The sequence below is a fragment of the Passer montanus genome, unplaced genomic scaffold (genome assembly GCF_014805655.1).
Source record: "Passer montanus isolate IOZ18808 unplaced genomic scaffold, ASM1480565v1 scaffold2, whole genome shotgun sequence".
Classification (NCBI taxonomy): Eukaryota; Metazoa; Chordata; class Aves; order Passeriformes; family Passeridae; genus Passer; species Passer montanus.
Window position 1 is genome coordinate 27,095,399 of NW_024366591.1, and position 13,451 is coordinate 27,108,849.

The 13,451-nt window shown below is 44.3% G+C and overlaps 1 protein-coding gene across 1 annotated transcript in view; it reads right to left on the bottom strand.

Moving 5' to 3' along the window:
• The window catches only part of RNF217 (ring finger protein 217), a 64,165-nt gene extending 51,107 nt beyond the window's left edge, over nt 1-13,058 (bottom strand). The window contains exon 1 of the mRNA XM_039707128.1: nt 12,453-13,058. Within this exon, the coding sequence (XP_039563062.1) occupies nt 12,453-13,058 (606 nt within the window). The remainder of the gene's footprint in view (nt 1-12,452) is intronic.
• Between the last annotated feature and the right edge of the window lie 393 nt (nt 13,059-13,451).

A 13,451-nucleotide genomic window follows, 5' to 3' on the forward strand; every position in this document is an offset into this window, starting at 1 on the left:
GTCAACTCGGGTAACACCAATGCAGTCTCTCCTCTGCCAGCAGAGGGAAGGAATCGCTTCGAAATTGCTCTGATTCAGCCAGAACAGTCTAATCAGAAACTGCTGCAAGAACTCAGGTTTGAAATGCATTTGAGAGCTATTTCTCCTAAAACCAGTGTGAGATGCCTGACTTTACCTTCAATACAAACAAAACAATGCCAGATGCAGAGCACTGTTTGAAGTGTGCTGCAAGCAGGTACCAATTGGGCATTACAAAATATTTTACTGTTTTCAGTGGTCAAGAAAAAAATAATCCCAGACAATAAAACTCTTACAACGTTTCCTCCTTGGACTCCAGCTTCTCAACAAAGTGCACTGAGAAGCACAGACAGCCTTACCATTCAACTGGGATAAATTCAGCATACAGTGGCACTGCACTGTATGCTGCAAAAGAAAGCCTTCTTTTGAGAGTACTGAAGATGCTGGCTTTGCAAACTGCTGTGATACCACACCTTTCTTCCCACTTTCAGAGACTGGAAAGATGCTCTCAAATCCCTCTCTCCAACAGAGGCTCATACTGATTTCTAGCAATTCATTGGAATTTTTGAAGTTTTGTTTCTTTACAAGAAACCTCTCCAACAGAGGCTCATACTGATTTCTAGCAATTCATTGGAATTTTTGAAGTTTTGTGTTGTGCCAAAAATTCTTTACAAGTGCCTACCTGAATTACAACCTCTTCCATTTAGAGAGAACAGTTATTTCTTCTCCCAGTTCTGCTTAGGCTCAAGTAAAGAGTTTTGCATCGGCACAACAGTTCCTTTCTCCTTGCAGCCCTCCTTGGTTTCATTTTTCTTAAACCAAATTTATTAGGTTTACTTCACCTGGTTTGTGGGGGCTAGTGTGGGGGGATTATCAGGGTGGCCTCTGTAAGAAGCTGCCAGAAACTTCCTCCGTGTCCAGCAGAGCCAGTCCCTGGTGGCTCTAAAGACAGATGTGCCGCTTGCCAAGGCTGGGTCCATCAGAAATGGTGGTAATACCTCTGGGGTAACAGATTTAAACAACAGAAAAAGAAGTTGTTGTGAAGATATAATTCTGGCCAGAGAAGAGCAGAGCGAGAACATGTGGGAGGGACAGTCCTGCAGACACCAAGGTCAGTGCAGAAGGAGGAGCAGGAGGTGCTCCAGGCACCAGAGCTGGGATTTCCCTGCAGCCCATGGTGCAGACCATGGTGGGACAGCTGTGCCCCTGCAGCCCACGGAGCTCCAGTGATGCAGAATCCGCCTGCAGCCCACAGAGGAGAGCCAGGCTGGAGCCTCCTGAGAGGAGGCTGTGACCTGGTGGGAGACCCATGGAGAGAGGGGCCATGCTGCAGTAGCTTGTCCTTGGGGAACTGCACCTGTGGAAGTGTGACCATTCCTGCAGCAGTTTGAGGAGGATTGTAGCCTGTGAGATGGACTCAGGCTGGAGAAGTTTGCAGAGAACTGTCTCCGGTGGGAGGGACCCCACAGTGCAGCAGGGGAAGGACTCCTCTCCCCGAGCAGTGGGAGAAACTCCTGTTGTGATGAACTGACCATAATCCCTACTTCCCATCTCCTAGCTCCCTGGGGCAGGAGGTGGAGCTGGGAAGGAGGGAAGGGTGGGGAGATGGTGTTTTATGGGTTTGTTTTACTTCTCATTATCCTGCTCTGTTTTGTTAGCAATAAATTTTATTAATATCTCTAATTTGACTCAGTTTTTCCCATGATGGAATTCGGTGAGTGATCTCTCTCTGTCCTTATCTCAACCCATGAACCCCAAGTATTTTCTCTCTCCTGTCCAGCTGCAGAGGAGAGACAGAGAGAGGCTTTGGTGGGTGTCTGGCATCTGGCCAGCATCAACTGACTATACCCAAGACTTCAAACTAAGCCTCAGCAGATACAAGTGCCTCACTGCTCTCCTCTCTGTACTAGAGCCTCAAATTGCATTCAGGTTTTTAGTGGTTTCATCATTATCAGCCATTTGCATCATCTGCCATCACTCACCGAGATCTGCTGTTTCCTACTAACATTCCATCAGCTTGACAAGCTTGTACTTGAAAAATAAAAATAATCAAAGACCTCTTCCTTGCTCCTTTTCACCATAAGGATAGATAAAATTCTCCTACATGGAAAGTCGATACAGAACTAAAATGATAAGCTAGTATCATAAAACTTAGTCTGGTGCCAGTTCATTACTGATGCAATGAAATGGGACTCTTCTCCTGTTCTCCTCACCTTTCTCCAAACATCTCAAAGCTGTTCACAAAAAACATGATCCTAGCCTGTGAAAGCTGTAGTCAGAGCCTAGTGCACATGCTAGAACTTTTCTAAAAATCTAGACTAATTTTAAAAAGAGGTTTAAAATTTTTATGAGTCAGAAGCAGTACACCTACAGAAACATAAAAAATCAATTAGAATATAAAAGAATGTGCTGGAATACTCATTATTTTGGTTGCCTTCTTCAACAGAAATGTTAGATTTTTTACTTCTAACAAGAGACTGTATGGCCAAGCTCAAAAGAACCTTCACTATCAAAATCTAATTACACATACCAGTTCTTCCATGACAGTGCCATACCTTGCTCTGTTGTATGTTTTTAAATGTCATATTCAATGCCAGTGTGCATTTTGTGGTTTTGCAGAAAAAAAACCCAAACAAAACAAAACACCAAAAAACCTAACACCCCTATCCTCATCCACCAAAAAATCCCCAACAAAACACAACATAACCCACAAAATAAAACCCCAAATTCTTCTATAATTATAAGTTCTGCAGCTTTTCACTTGCTACTGAAACAGATTAGGAACAAGAGACTTCCTTTGAGAGCTCTGTGGTGCACAAAAAAATTTCTCTCAGGAAAATAACAACCATACTTGGCATTGCTTGGCTGCGGCAAACTAAAGCTGTTGAAACAAGCAAGATCAAGAGAGAGGTTCCTCATTTGCAACAATGTTCACATGAAAAACTTCACTTGTAAGACTATCTTCAGAATAATCTATGTTACAAAACACATGAGGATACTTTAGACTTCAGCTGGTTGAAAGCTCACATGTAATGATGCCACAGGCAGTGGAGACAGGACCAGTGCGTACCAGCCTGGGCTTGACTGGGCATCTCAGAGCTGTGAGCAGCTTGAGTAACTCCCTGGACCCTGCCTGCCCAAGAGCTGTGGGTGCAGATGCACCTTCAGGTGCTGGGTAAGCTGTAACTTCCGTCTGGATTGTGAAAGAGGAAATGATGCAGCAAAAGGAGCAAACTGCACTTTTGATTTCATCGAACTCAAATGAAAACCCCCATCTGCCACCTCGGTGAACATGTAATTTTCAAATGTTTTGGTTTGACAGGCTGCACAGTTGCCAAAATAAACTGCTCGGCTTAGCACTTCATTCAGTATCACCTCGTGGTGAAATAAACATTGTCCATAACTCAATTAGAAACTGGGTAAGAATAAAAGAAGCAAAAAATTACTATGAAAGGTTACTTTTTAAACCAGATCTTTTTTTCTGATGATGGATCTAATGATGCACAAATAGTAGGGAACAAGTAGCAGACTGAGGCAAGCAGCACTGCTAGCTAAAATCACTGGATACCATCAGCTTTAGACAAGTTTCCTTTTCTTGACACAGAGAGAAAATAGAATGAGATCCAGAACTCATTTTAGAGCCTTAATTTACCAGAAGTGATAGCCTGGCCTAGTCTAACTACCTGTCATGGCTTGGGTGAGGTTCTCATGAAGCATTACACTGGGATCATTCAGGTAGGATTTGATGAGTTGCTTTCACTGAAAGAATAACAAATCAAGCCTTGACATGATATACCTACTTTGCTGAGACAAAAGCACTCAATGATGTCCATCAGTAACAGCTGCAACTCACTGCAAGGAAGATTTATATCTTACTGACTGGGAAGATGCTAGTAATTTAAAATAAAGTAAGAACTCCAAATAATGTCTTGAAAGAATTGATATCTTCAGAAGTTTGAAAATTGCTCTTTAAATGTTACTGAGAAATATAACAAAAGCAAGGCTGAATTTACTTTCCATCATACAAATGAGTGAAAGTTTCTGAGTCTGCTTGATTTCCACTTCCCTTATGTAAGACAAATAGGGACTACCAGATATGTACATACTTTGAAATATCCAGATTTTAATACTGTATTTCACTTTGGCCACTTTGAGGTCTAGGCGCACTTGTATATGTCAATATGCATAAATGTGTAGCAGAAACAACACTTAGACTGAACTCCAGTGTTTCACAACTCCTTTTCTAACCTCCATATATCTGTTCATCACAAAACATCATACTACCACGTACATTTTGTAGTTGGTATGCAACACTAGGCATTGAAATACTGTGGGCTATCTTTGCTCTTTTGCAGATCCATCCATTCCAAAAAAGTCCAAAGCTGCACATTCTTTCCCATTTTTAACTGCATGCCATAAAATTAACTAAACAGTATCTAAGCTATTGCACAACTGAACTGCCCATGCATGTAAAAAAGCACTGAGCAATTCATATGCTTGCTCCTGTGAGGCTTCTAAGTGGATGAGTTTTACCTGGCACTGCACAGCTGCACTGGAATGGAAAGGCATAAGATGTCCTGTCCCCAGTTAACACTCTCATAGTGAGCAACAGTAAAATGGCTGAAAGGTTAAGAAGCCCTTCTCCACATTTCCTTGATCCTCTACAGCAGCAATAGTACTGACTATAGTGAAGGACACTATATTCTTTTTGCTTCTGCAGGGAAGCGGCACCTCACAGGCACTCTGTAATTGTGCCACAAACGGGATGCTTTACCTATCTACTCCACCCTCCCTGCTGCCAGTGGGGTATAGAAGTCTTCCAGAAGCTCAGTAAAACACTAACCCATTATTTTCCTGCAAGTTCTGTACTTTAACCCGTGTTTAGAATCCTTACTATTTTTTTTCTTTTTTAAAGCTAGATTTATTTCCTGCCTGCCTCCATCCAACAGGAAACCAGAAAAAATGCAAGTCCCATTTCACTTTCTGACCACCATTTTACTCAGCTGCAGCTTTAAATAGAGGCCAAGGATCCACCCTACATGGAGGCCACCAGCCTTCACAATTCCCTTTTGTTTTATGAAAGCTTACCCTGATCAAGTCCACCTTCTGGAGCAAACCAATTCCTACATGATCACCATGCCCTTCCCATCCCAGCAACCTTCTCCCTCTTCTTCCTTCCTTGTATTGTGTGAGCAACCCCACAGAGCCACGTCACAGCTGGAACAGTTGGGATAGGACTTCCCTTCCCTACAAGCTAAAGAGACAGAGTCACTCAGATCCCATCCCATACCCCCAGGCTGATACACCACCACTCCTACAAGGTCAGGAAGCCAAACCAAGTAAACCAGAGAGGTACCTGCCCTTGCTGCCATCCACATCATGTTAGTAGTAGAAAACACTCAATGGCATCAGAACGACTAAGCTTCAGAAAATAAAACTTTGCCCCTTATATTTTCCAGTAAAAAATTTTATATTGTTTGTGCTGTACTTAATAAAAACATCACTGGGGAAATGAGTGCTCTGTGGTCTACATGGCAAGCTCGTAAGGAAATGGAAGTGTGATAGACTTGGAAATTTCTTTACCTTTTCATGGACTTCTAATCTAGAAGCTGCACAGCCTTTCTCACAATTAAATAAGTAAATGAGAGCAACAGCATATCCCGACAAGGCTGTCAATGCAAATATACATCAATCTCAAATTGAAGCAGAGAAGTAGCATCTAAGGTAAATGTGGACTTGAACATGGAATCTAAGCCATTTCAGCTTTAATTCCAAATTTGGCCTACACTACTGTTAAACTTCTGACCTTCTGCACTGAAATCCATAAAATTTTCTTCTGAGTAAAGTCTTGAATTTTTCATGCTAATTTTAACTTCCAAGTAAAATTAATTTCTTTGCCTTACCAAAAATTTATCAAGTCCTTAAAAACAGACGCAGAAATTAAATAATTTGCCTCTTCACCACTAGGTAAATTTGCCTTTTCACCACTAGGCAAATTTGTCACTTTTTCTAGTACAGAAAAAGTAGTATTTGGCTAATAAAATCCTACAGATAAGGACTTTTTTACTTTTAAAATATAATTCATCAAGAAAATAATTTAAAAAAAGGAGCAAGAGAAACATAAACACAAGCAGATAAAGCATACAGAAAGACAGATAAACCTGGGTGGGTAAGTAATGTACTTCTTCAGGGGGAAGCCTCCAGTTTGAATTCTTCTAAAGAAATTACATGCCTTACACCTCTTAATCATTTTGACAATGTACTGACATCCTGGCCATTTAAAATACATACTTTCCTCAAGCCTGGCTGCTTTGGACAGCAGGAAGCAAGATATTTGTACAAGAAGAAAAGAGGAATGAAGGGCCAAGAGGCCCCAGAGCAGTTGCAAGAACAGTTGCTTTGGGTGGAGAAGCAGTCATGGGGCAGAGGTGAGCTGAAGGCCTTCCCAACCCTCATTTAACTCCTTCATTTCTTTTTGTTTGGGCAACTAAGCATCAACAGTTCAGTTTTCAACTCATTTAATTTTGTATTCCCTGGACTGATTCCATACCTGTGCCTGGTAAATCCTGTGAACAGCTGGTGGGAGGAGTGGGAGGCAGGGCATGCAGCAGATGATCTCCTGATGGCCCAGCCTGTCTGCAGTACCCAAAGCCAACACCATCCACAGACCCGTAAGGTGCAACACACTGGCTGTGAGAGACAGCTTACAAGGAGGGCTTCTGCTTCATAGAAATAACACATTTTCATAATTAGGTCTCAACCCCAACTAAAACAAAACTAGTTCTCTATCTCCCACTGCAATTTCCCATTCATAGGAAAACTTTATTCCTCAATCAACTTTACTATCAACATCAGGCAACTCATGGTATCACCGTAGCACCCACCATTTACCCTTACCACTGGCTACCAGCATCAACAATTTCATGATGCCATTTATCCTCCTCTCAGGAACTCAGGCTTTTTGCCACCAGCAAAAGCCTTCCTGCAACTGTTCAAATGTGACACCATCTTTTCTATTCTCAGTATCTTTGATCCCAGAGTTTTACTGAAAATGTTCTTAGCTGTAAGAACAGCCACTCTCTTCCGCTTCACTTCATAACAGCATGGCTAAGAAATGACAGCCACAATTCCAGCTCTACACCTGCCAAAGACTTATCCAAACAAGAGGAAGTCATAGCTAGCCATGCAGAGGAAGCTTGAAGCTACTCCTGCACAGGGAACAAACACACGACATGCAGTGCTCATATGCTGACAGAGTACCTAGGCCTACACACAGTGGGATAACTAGGCAGTATTATCATTCAAGAACATTGCTCAAAACTAGTTTTCTTTAAAATTAATTTCAAAGCATTTTCATCAATGCTGGCTTTTGTAAACTGTTCCAGACTTAAGTTTTGGCACAAACTGGATTCACCAAGAAGCATTCAAGATGGACTTAAAGTCTGCCATGTATCTTGTCAACTTGAAAGACTAACTCTCACAATCTTAGAGTTACTTGGGTATCATCCTGCACTGTGACATCTGCCTATGCAGCAGAATTTTGATGCTGGTACTGCATACAAAACATCAGGAGAACACAACAGACTTGCAGAAGCTGCTTGCTAAAAATGACAGAGAAGTAGTTCAGGTGCTCCTGCAGCTTATAGGCTCCTTGCATCTGATGGACCAGGTCTATCTGCCTTCTTCTCCTCGGGAACACAGCCAGCTTACAGTGGCTGAGGCTGCTGATTTAGTTTAGAAAGCCTGTAAACCAGCAGGTTCTTTTCTCCTCTTGCACCTCTCTTCCTCCTTTGGAAACTTCTGCATTTGGGCAATGTCAGCTGGAGGGGTGGTCGCTCACCCTGCTATCACCTCCTGGTAGGCAGTGTGCAGCTGTCCCAGCAACTTGGTAGCTGGTGTTAGAGCAAGGTTTTAGATTAATTACCCTTGCAAACACAGAGCTGCTTCTGCACTGAATGACAGTGGCCTTTCTGAGCTCTGGTTTGACTCAGGGCACAAGCAGCTCATTAACCATCAGATGATTCAGCACTTGGTGCCTACATTTCTGCTGGCTGGTTTTCATCGGCAGACTACAGCTTTGAAGATGTATCATTTATATGATACCATCAGACACCTGACGAGACACAGGTGTCAAGGCCCTCCAGCTCCAAGCCAGTACTAGTTTTCTGTGATGCAGGTTGCTCTTCAATTTTCCTCTTCACTATGCAGCTTTATAATCACATTCCCCACAAAAATCCTGACTGTAACAGTAAGCAGCTTTTTTTCTCCAGCTCTTTCAGAAAGAAATCATGCACAGACATGAGAGAGGTCAAAAAAAAAAGATCTCAGGTCACAGAGAGAGAAAGACTGAGGTCCTGAGCAGAGGGAGGATGATCTCCACATTTCAGGCTCAGAAGAAAGAAGAATTCTTGTCCCACCAAAGCTAACCATGCACAAAATACTGTCAGATACAGTCCTTCCCCACCCCCAACCATCCCTTCTGATTTACTCATGGCTACTAATCTCATTAGAGTTCCTATAATTAAAGCACCATAAAATCTGATGAAGAATACAGTATGTTGTTTAAATTAACTCACCCAAAGTCTTTTACTATAAGAATGACTACTCCAACAGAGTTACAAGATTTACAAAATAAAGCATCACCAATGAGCACAGCATCAAAACTGGATTATCAAGTTTCCCTATTTGCATGTAGAAAAAGCAGGCACTGAGGCTTCTATAAAACTTTTGCGGCCATTTTATAGGAAAAGTGAAATGCTCCCTCTTACATAAAAATACAAGCAGCCCAGAGTGGTTAGGTAGTGAATCACTTCTTAAGGAAACCTCAGTATGCAGTGTTTCTGAAATAATCTGGGTTTGGTGCCATGTTTAATGAAGAGAAAGATGGGAAGTGAAGGAGATACAGATTTAATATTACACCTGTGAGATTAAGTGTCCTGGTTCTTGCTTCCCTGTCAGAAATTTGTATCCTGGATGACAGAGTGCAGAAACCCACAGCTTCCAGCTGAATGGGAAATGGTTCTTCCATATTTTTGATCCCAACCCCACTCAATACATACCTGAGAGTCCATGGAGGGAGAACACTGGCCTTTCAGACAATCACACTCTTCAACCTCACCCATTAAGCATAATAAACAACAGCTCTGGGCTGCATCAATTCCTGGAGACAGGGCTTGCTGGGACCTGACTGAGGCTCTGTGAGATCCACAAAAGATCCTGAGCTCCACACAACCTCTTCCACAACAACCCATTACCCATACCTATCAATTACCATATCATCAATTTGAGTCCAACGTATGGTCACAGAATTTTTTTTGTGAATGGTAGATCAACTGGTCATATTCAGACCCTGGAGAGCCCCAGGTGCTCTGTGACTATCAGGATGTGAGACAGAATAGCTAAATTGAGGCAGAAGCAAGATTACATGATTTCCTAAAGTCAGGCTCCAGATCAGCCTGGGCATTCCAGGCTCGCCTGCTAAGCTTCTGCTCCAGCCACTAAATCTTTGAAAGGGATCATGCAGCAAGGTGCCAGTGATAAGACTGGATTTGACCTCTAAGGACCTTCAGATGTGTCCCTCATTTTCCAGACTGATGAGCAACAACTCTGCAGTTGGAGTATTTTCATCTGGCATTCCTTTTAAGAATGCCTAAAACTTCGGTTATTTTCCTATCTATAAAGGGCTTGAAGGCAGAAGTTCTGATGCTCTTATATATTTGCATAGAAGAATGCAGGGTGCATTAACAGAGTTTTTACTTTGCTACTCCATTAAACATTTTAGGAATCACAATGAAGCTATCATGAAGAATACAGCTTTCTTCAGTGAGAGAACACACACAGACATCAAAGGCTACACAAATTATTTTAAGTGCTATACTTCTGCCAACATATTCCACATTTTCAGCATGAGAGACCACTCCTCCAGAGATGTAGAGTCAGCCAGGGCAGAGCTTATTATTTCTCTGACAAGAAAACCAGACCTAAACTATTCAAAATGCTGCTTGGCTTTTTTTTCTTCCAATTGTTTTTTGTTTGTTTTCAATTTTAGGTACATTCTTAAATCAGGCTGATCATATCCAAAAGCAAGATCTTTCAAAATTTTGAAACAAAAATAGCTTTTCAGCATTTGTACCTTTTGAGCTTCTCACAAATTTTCTTTTTAATTTCTTACAAAAACTGCAAAGTCTCAAAGATGAAAGGTAACTTGATTTCCAACCTATACTGGCTTTTCACTCATCCTTCTCAGAAATTCTTCTAATATAACTGACACAGAGATGCCTTTCTCTCTCCCCGGGATGACTCACAGGGTCCTTCCACAGCACAAAAGAAAGAGAGATCACTTCTTGTTCTTCATGAAGAAATATCGCTTTCTTGTCCTTTTCAAAAAGGAAGATAAGGGAAGAACATATTGGACTGTTATTTGTTGCGTTTTGTTTCACTTTTCCCTAACAAATCTATCAAGCAGCTAGAATTCTGCCTGGTCATAAAAGCATCTGTAACAACATGTCCACAAAAGTGCTCTGTGAATCTCACTCCTCAAGACCAGTATCCCCACCCCACCTTTAAAGTACAGCAGTTAAGTACCCATATGTTCCATATGGGTACCTTTCACCAGCTGCTGGGAGCAGCTTTGCAGGTGCTTAGCAATAGTAGTGGCTTCCTTGAAGGGCATCCCTGCATACACATCCAACACCTGGCCGATGCTAAACTCACTTCATAGCACATATACCTGCTTCCTAGGCCAGCCAGCTATTTCAGCCACCAAGCTGCTGCTTTCTTCTCTAAGAGTTCAGCCTAAACCAGGCAGAAGAGTTCTTCAGTATGGCTTTAGATACCAGATCATGTAAGTTCCATTATATCACTGTAAACTGCAGGCACCTACAGAACATGGGGAACATCACCCTGACATCACAACACTTATCAATTTCCAGCTTAAATGAAAGTCAATACTCTGACATATGACCTCAGGGGCAGATATTAAAGCAGCACAAATGTGCACTGATAATATAATCTAAGAACTTAGTGAGAATTTCCAGTCCACCATTTATCTACAAATCAAATCATTCTGTGCATGAAGTCTCAAGAAGGCTTATTAAGTGTTCCTGAGTTTCAGTGTTACAGGAAAACACACAAACCACTAACTGTGACCATCCGTTCCATCAGTTCCCAAGTAAAGCCCTTCACTATTATCTAAACACATCCAAACAAGATCATAAAAATGCTAATGAGTTTACTATTAGCCAAAACAAATGCTACCAGCACCAGCAAATGCTGCATAGGCTACCAGGGCCCAGAGAGGAGCAACTCGCACTTCACGTGCAATTTCCAAGCAGTGATATGTACTCTGGTCAGAAGAGGCCTGTCAGCTATTTATGGATTGCAGGGGTAGCTGTAATCATCCATTCCTTCCCTACACGTACAGCCCAGCAGGAGCACAAACTGCCCCAGCACAGCACCAAGCCCCAACTAGGTGAAAAAACTCATTCCACCGACAAACTAGCACATTTCCACCAGGCACATCTTGAAAGCTTCTGCTGAATAAAAGCAGAAAGGTGGTAAGCAAAGGGTTTAGTTTATTTTGTTTTTCCTACATACACCATACTCCTCCCATTGTTTTTTGTGTTTAGGGTACGACTACACTAACAACAGAAACATACAAATAGTCAGTGGTGCTAAACTAACTACAGAAAACATTAGCACAGACAGAGTTTAGTTATCAAGCTGCTGATTTCGGTTTGAAACAGCAGTTCTGACTGACAAAACAGTGATGAACACGTAAGCACCCTATATGCCAGCTATCTGCCAGGATGAGCAGTTGCCAGCCCAGGATGGAAGAGTTGTGTTCTCAATTTTTTTTCCTCCAAAGAAGTTATTGTTTACTGTTGTTAACTGCCATTGTTATCCAACACACACACTATTTTAAGCTAGCATAACTGGCGCAACACCAAAGGCGATGTGTCTGCCCTACGAGGAGCAGGCAGCGGCTGCACCAAGGGCCCGAACATAGAGCAGGAGCGGGCAAAGTCACGGCTCCGGGAGCCGCTTCGGAGGCGGCTGCCAATGCTCCCAAACTCCGCTCCTTATCACTCCTTGGCCACCTCTTAAGAAAAAACTGGTGCCGCCGGTCAGGTAACAGCAAGAGTTTGAGATTTCAAAGCGAAAATTCTTATAAAGACGGCAAGAGCCTAAAAACGCGCTAGCGACCAGCCCGACCAGCCGCGTACGAACGCGCAGAGCAGCGCTTCGGGAACGGGAGGTCGCTGAACCCGCAGCTCGCACGCAGGTGGCGGCCGAACACGCTCCGCGCGGGACGGGAAAGGCTCCCTGTCCCCGGGCACCCCACGGCCCAGCCCGGCTGGCCGGGCCCAGCGCAGCGCTCAGCCCGCTGCGGCCGCAGCCCCCCACAGCACCCGGCTGCGGCCGCTGGGAAGTACCTGGGAGCTGAGGTACCGCCGGAGGCACTCCTCGCACACCGCCTTCTTGCAGCAGGACAGGGGCTTGATGGGCTTCTCCTCCAGGCACACGCGGCAGCTCAGCACCAGCAGCGGCCCGAACTCGCCCGCGATCAGCCCGGAGAAGGGCTCGGGCAGCAGGTACAAGTCCACCACCTCGATGCTCCCGGCGGACGACAGCGGGTCCTCGCCCGACACCACCCCGCGCCGCGCGGGGGGCTGCCCCACGCCCGGGCCGCCGCGGGGGGAGCCGGGGGCCGCCACCGGCCGGTCATTCTCCACGCAGTAGACGGTGCAGTACACGTGCCGCCGGGGGGGGCGGCGGCGGCCGCTGCCTCCCTCCGGCCCCTCCTCCGCCGGGGCTGCCGGCTCCCCCGAGCCCGGCGGCTGCTCCGCTGACGCAGCTCCTCGGCTGCGCCCCTCATTCAGCCGTAAACACTGCGTGGCTGTTCGCACGCCAGCGCCCGGCATCGGCACCGCGAGGCGTTGTCCTGATGCCCGGGTTCCCTCCGCCGTCTGCCGGTACCTGCGGCCCGGCCGCAGAGTAATGTCCTCTGAGTAAATGGTGCGCGTCCGATTAAAAATCATCCCCGAAGGAAAAAAAAAATGTGGCGAGCGTCATGAACTCCACTGTGAGAGCCGCGCACTAACATCAAGGCAATAGAGTGACATTCACAAAAGTAATTGAAACTGTTAGCAACAGGAGTATCCACACAGGTCCAAAAAGGTGTTTGCTTCTGCAGGTACTGAGGGGGATGAGGGGGATGTATGCACATTCTGCTCCAGAGTTTGCCAATATGCCAGTGCCTCTGCTTGAAGATGCTATCTCCGGGCCTTGACGTCATCATTTACATCATCACATAGCGAAGATGTCATGGAACTGATGCTGCAGCAACTGAGTACCTTAACATGGATTGTGCAGTTTCCATCCCGAACTTTGTGTTACTCAGAGGTTAATTAGATGCTCTGCTTGAGAGGACA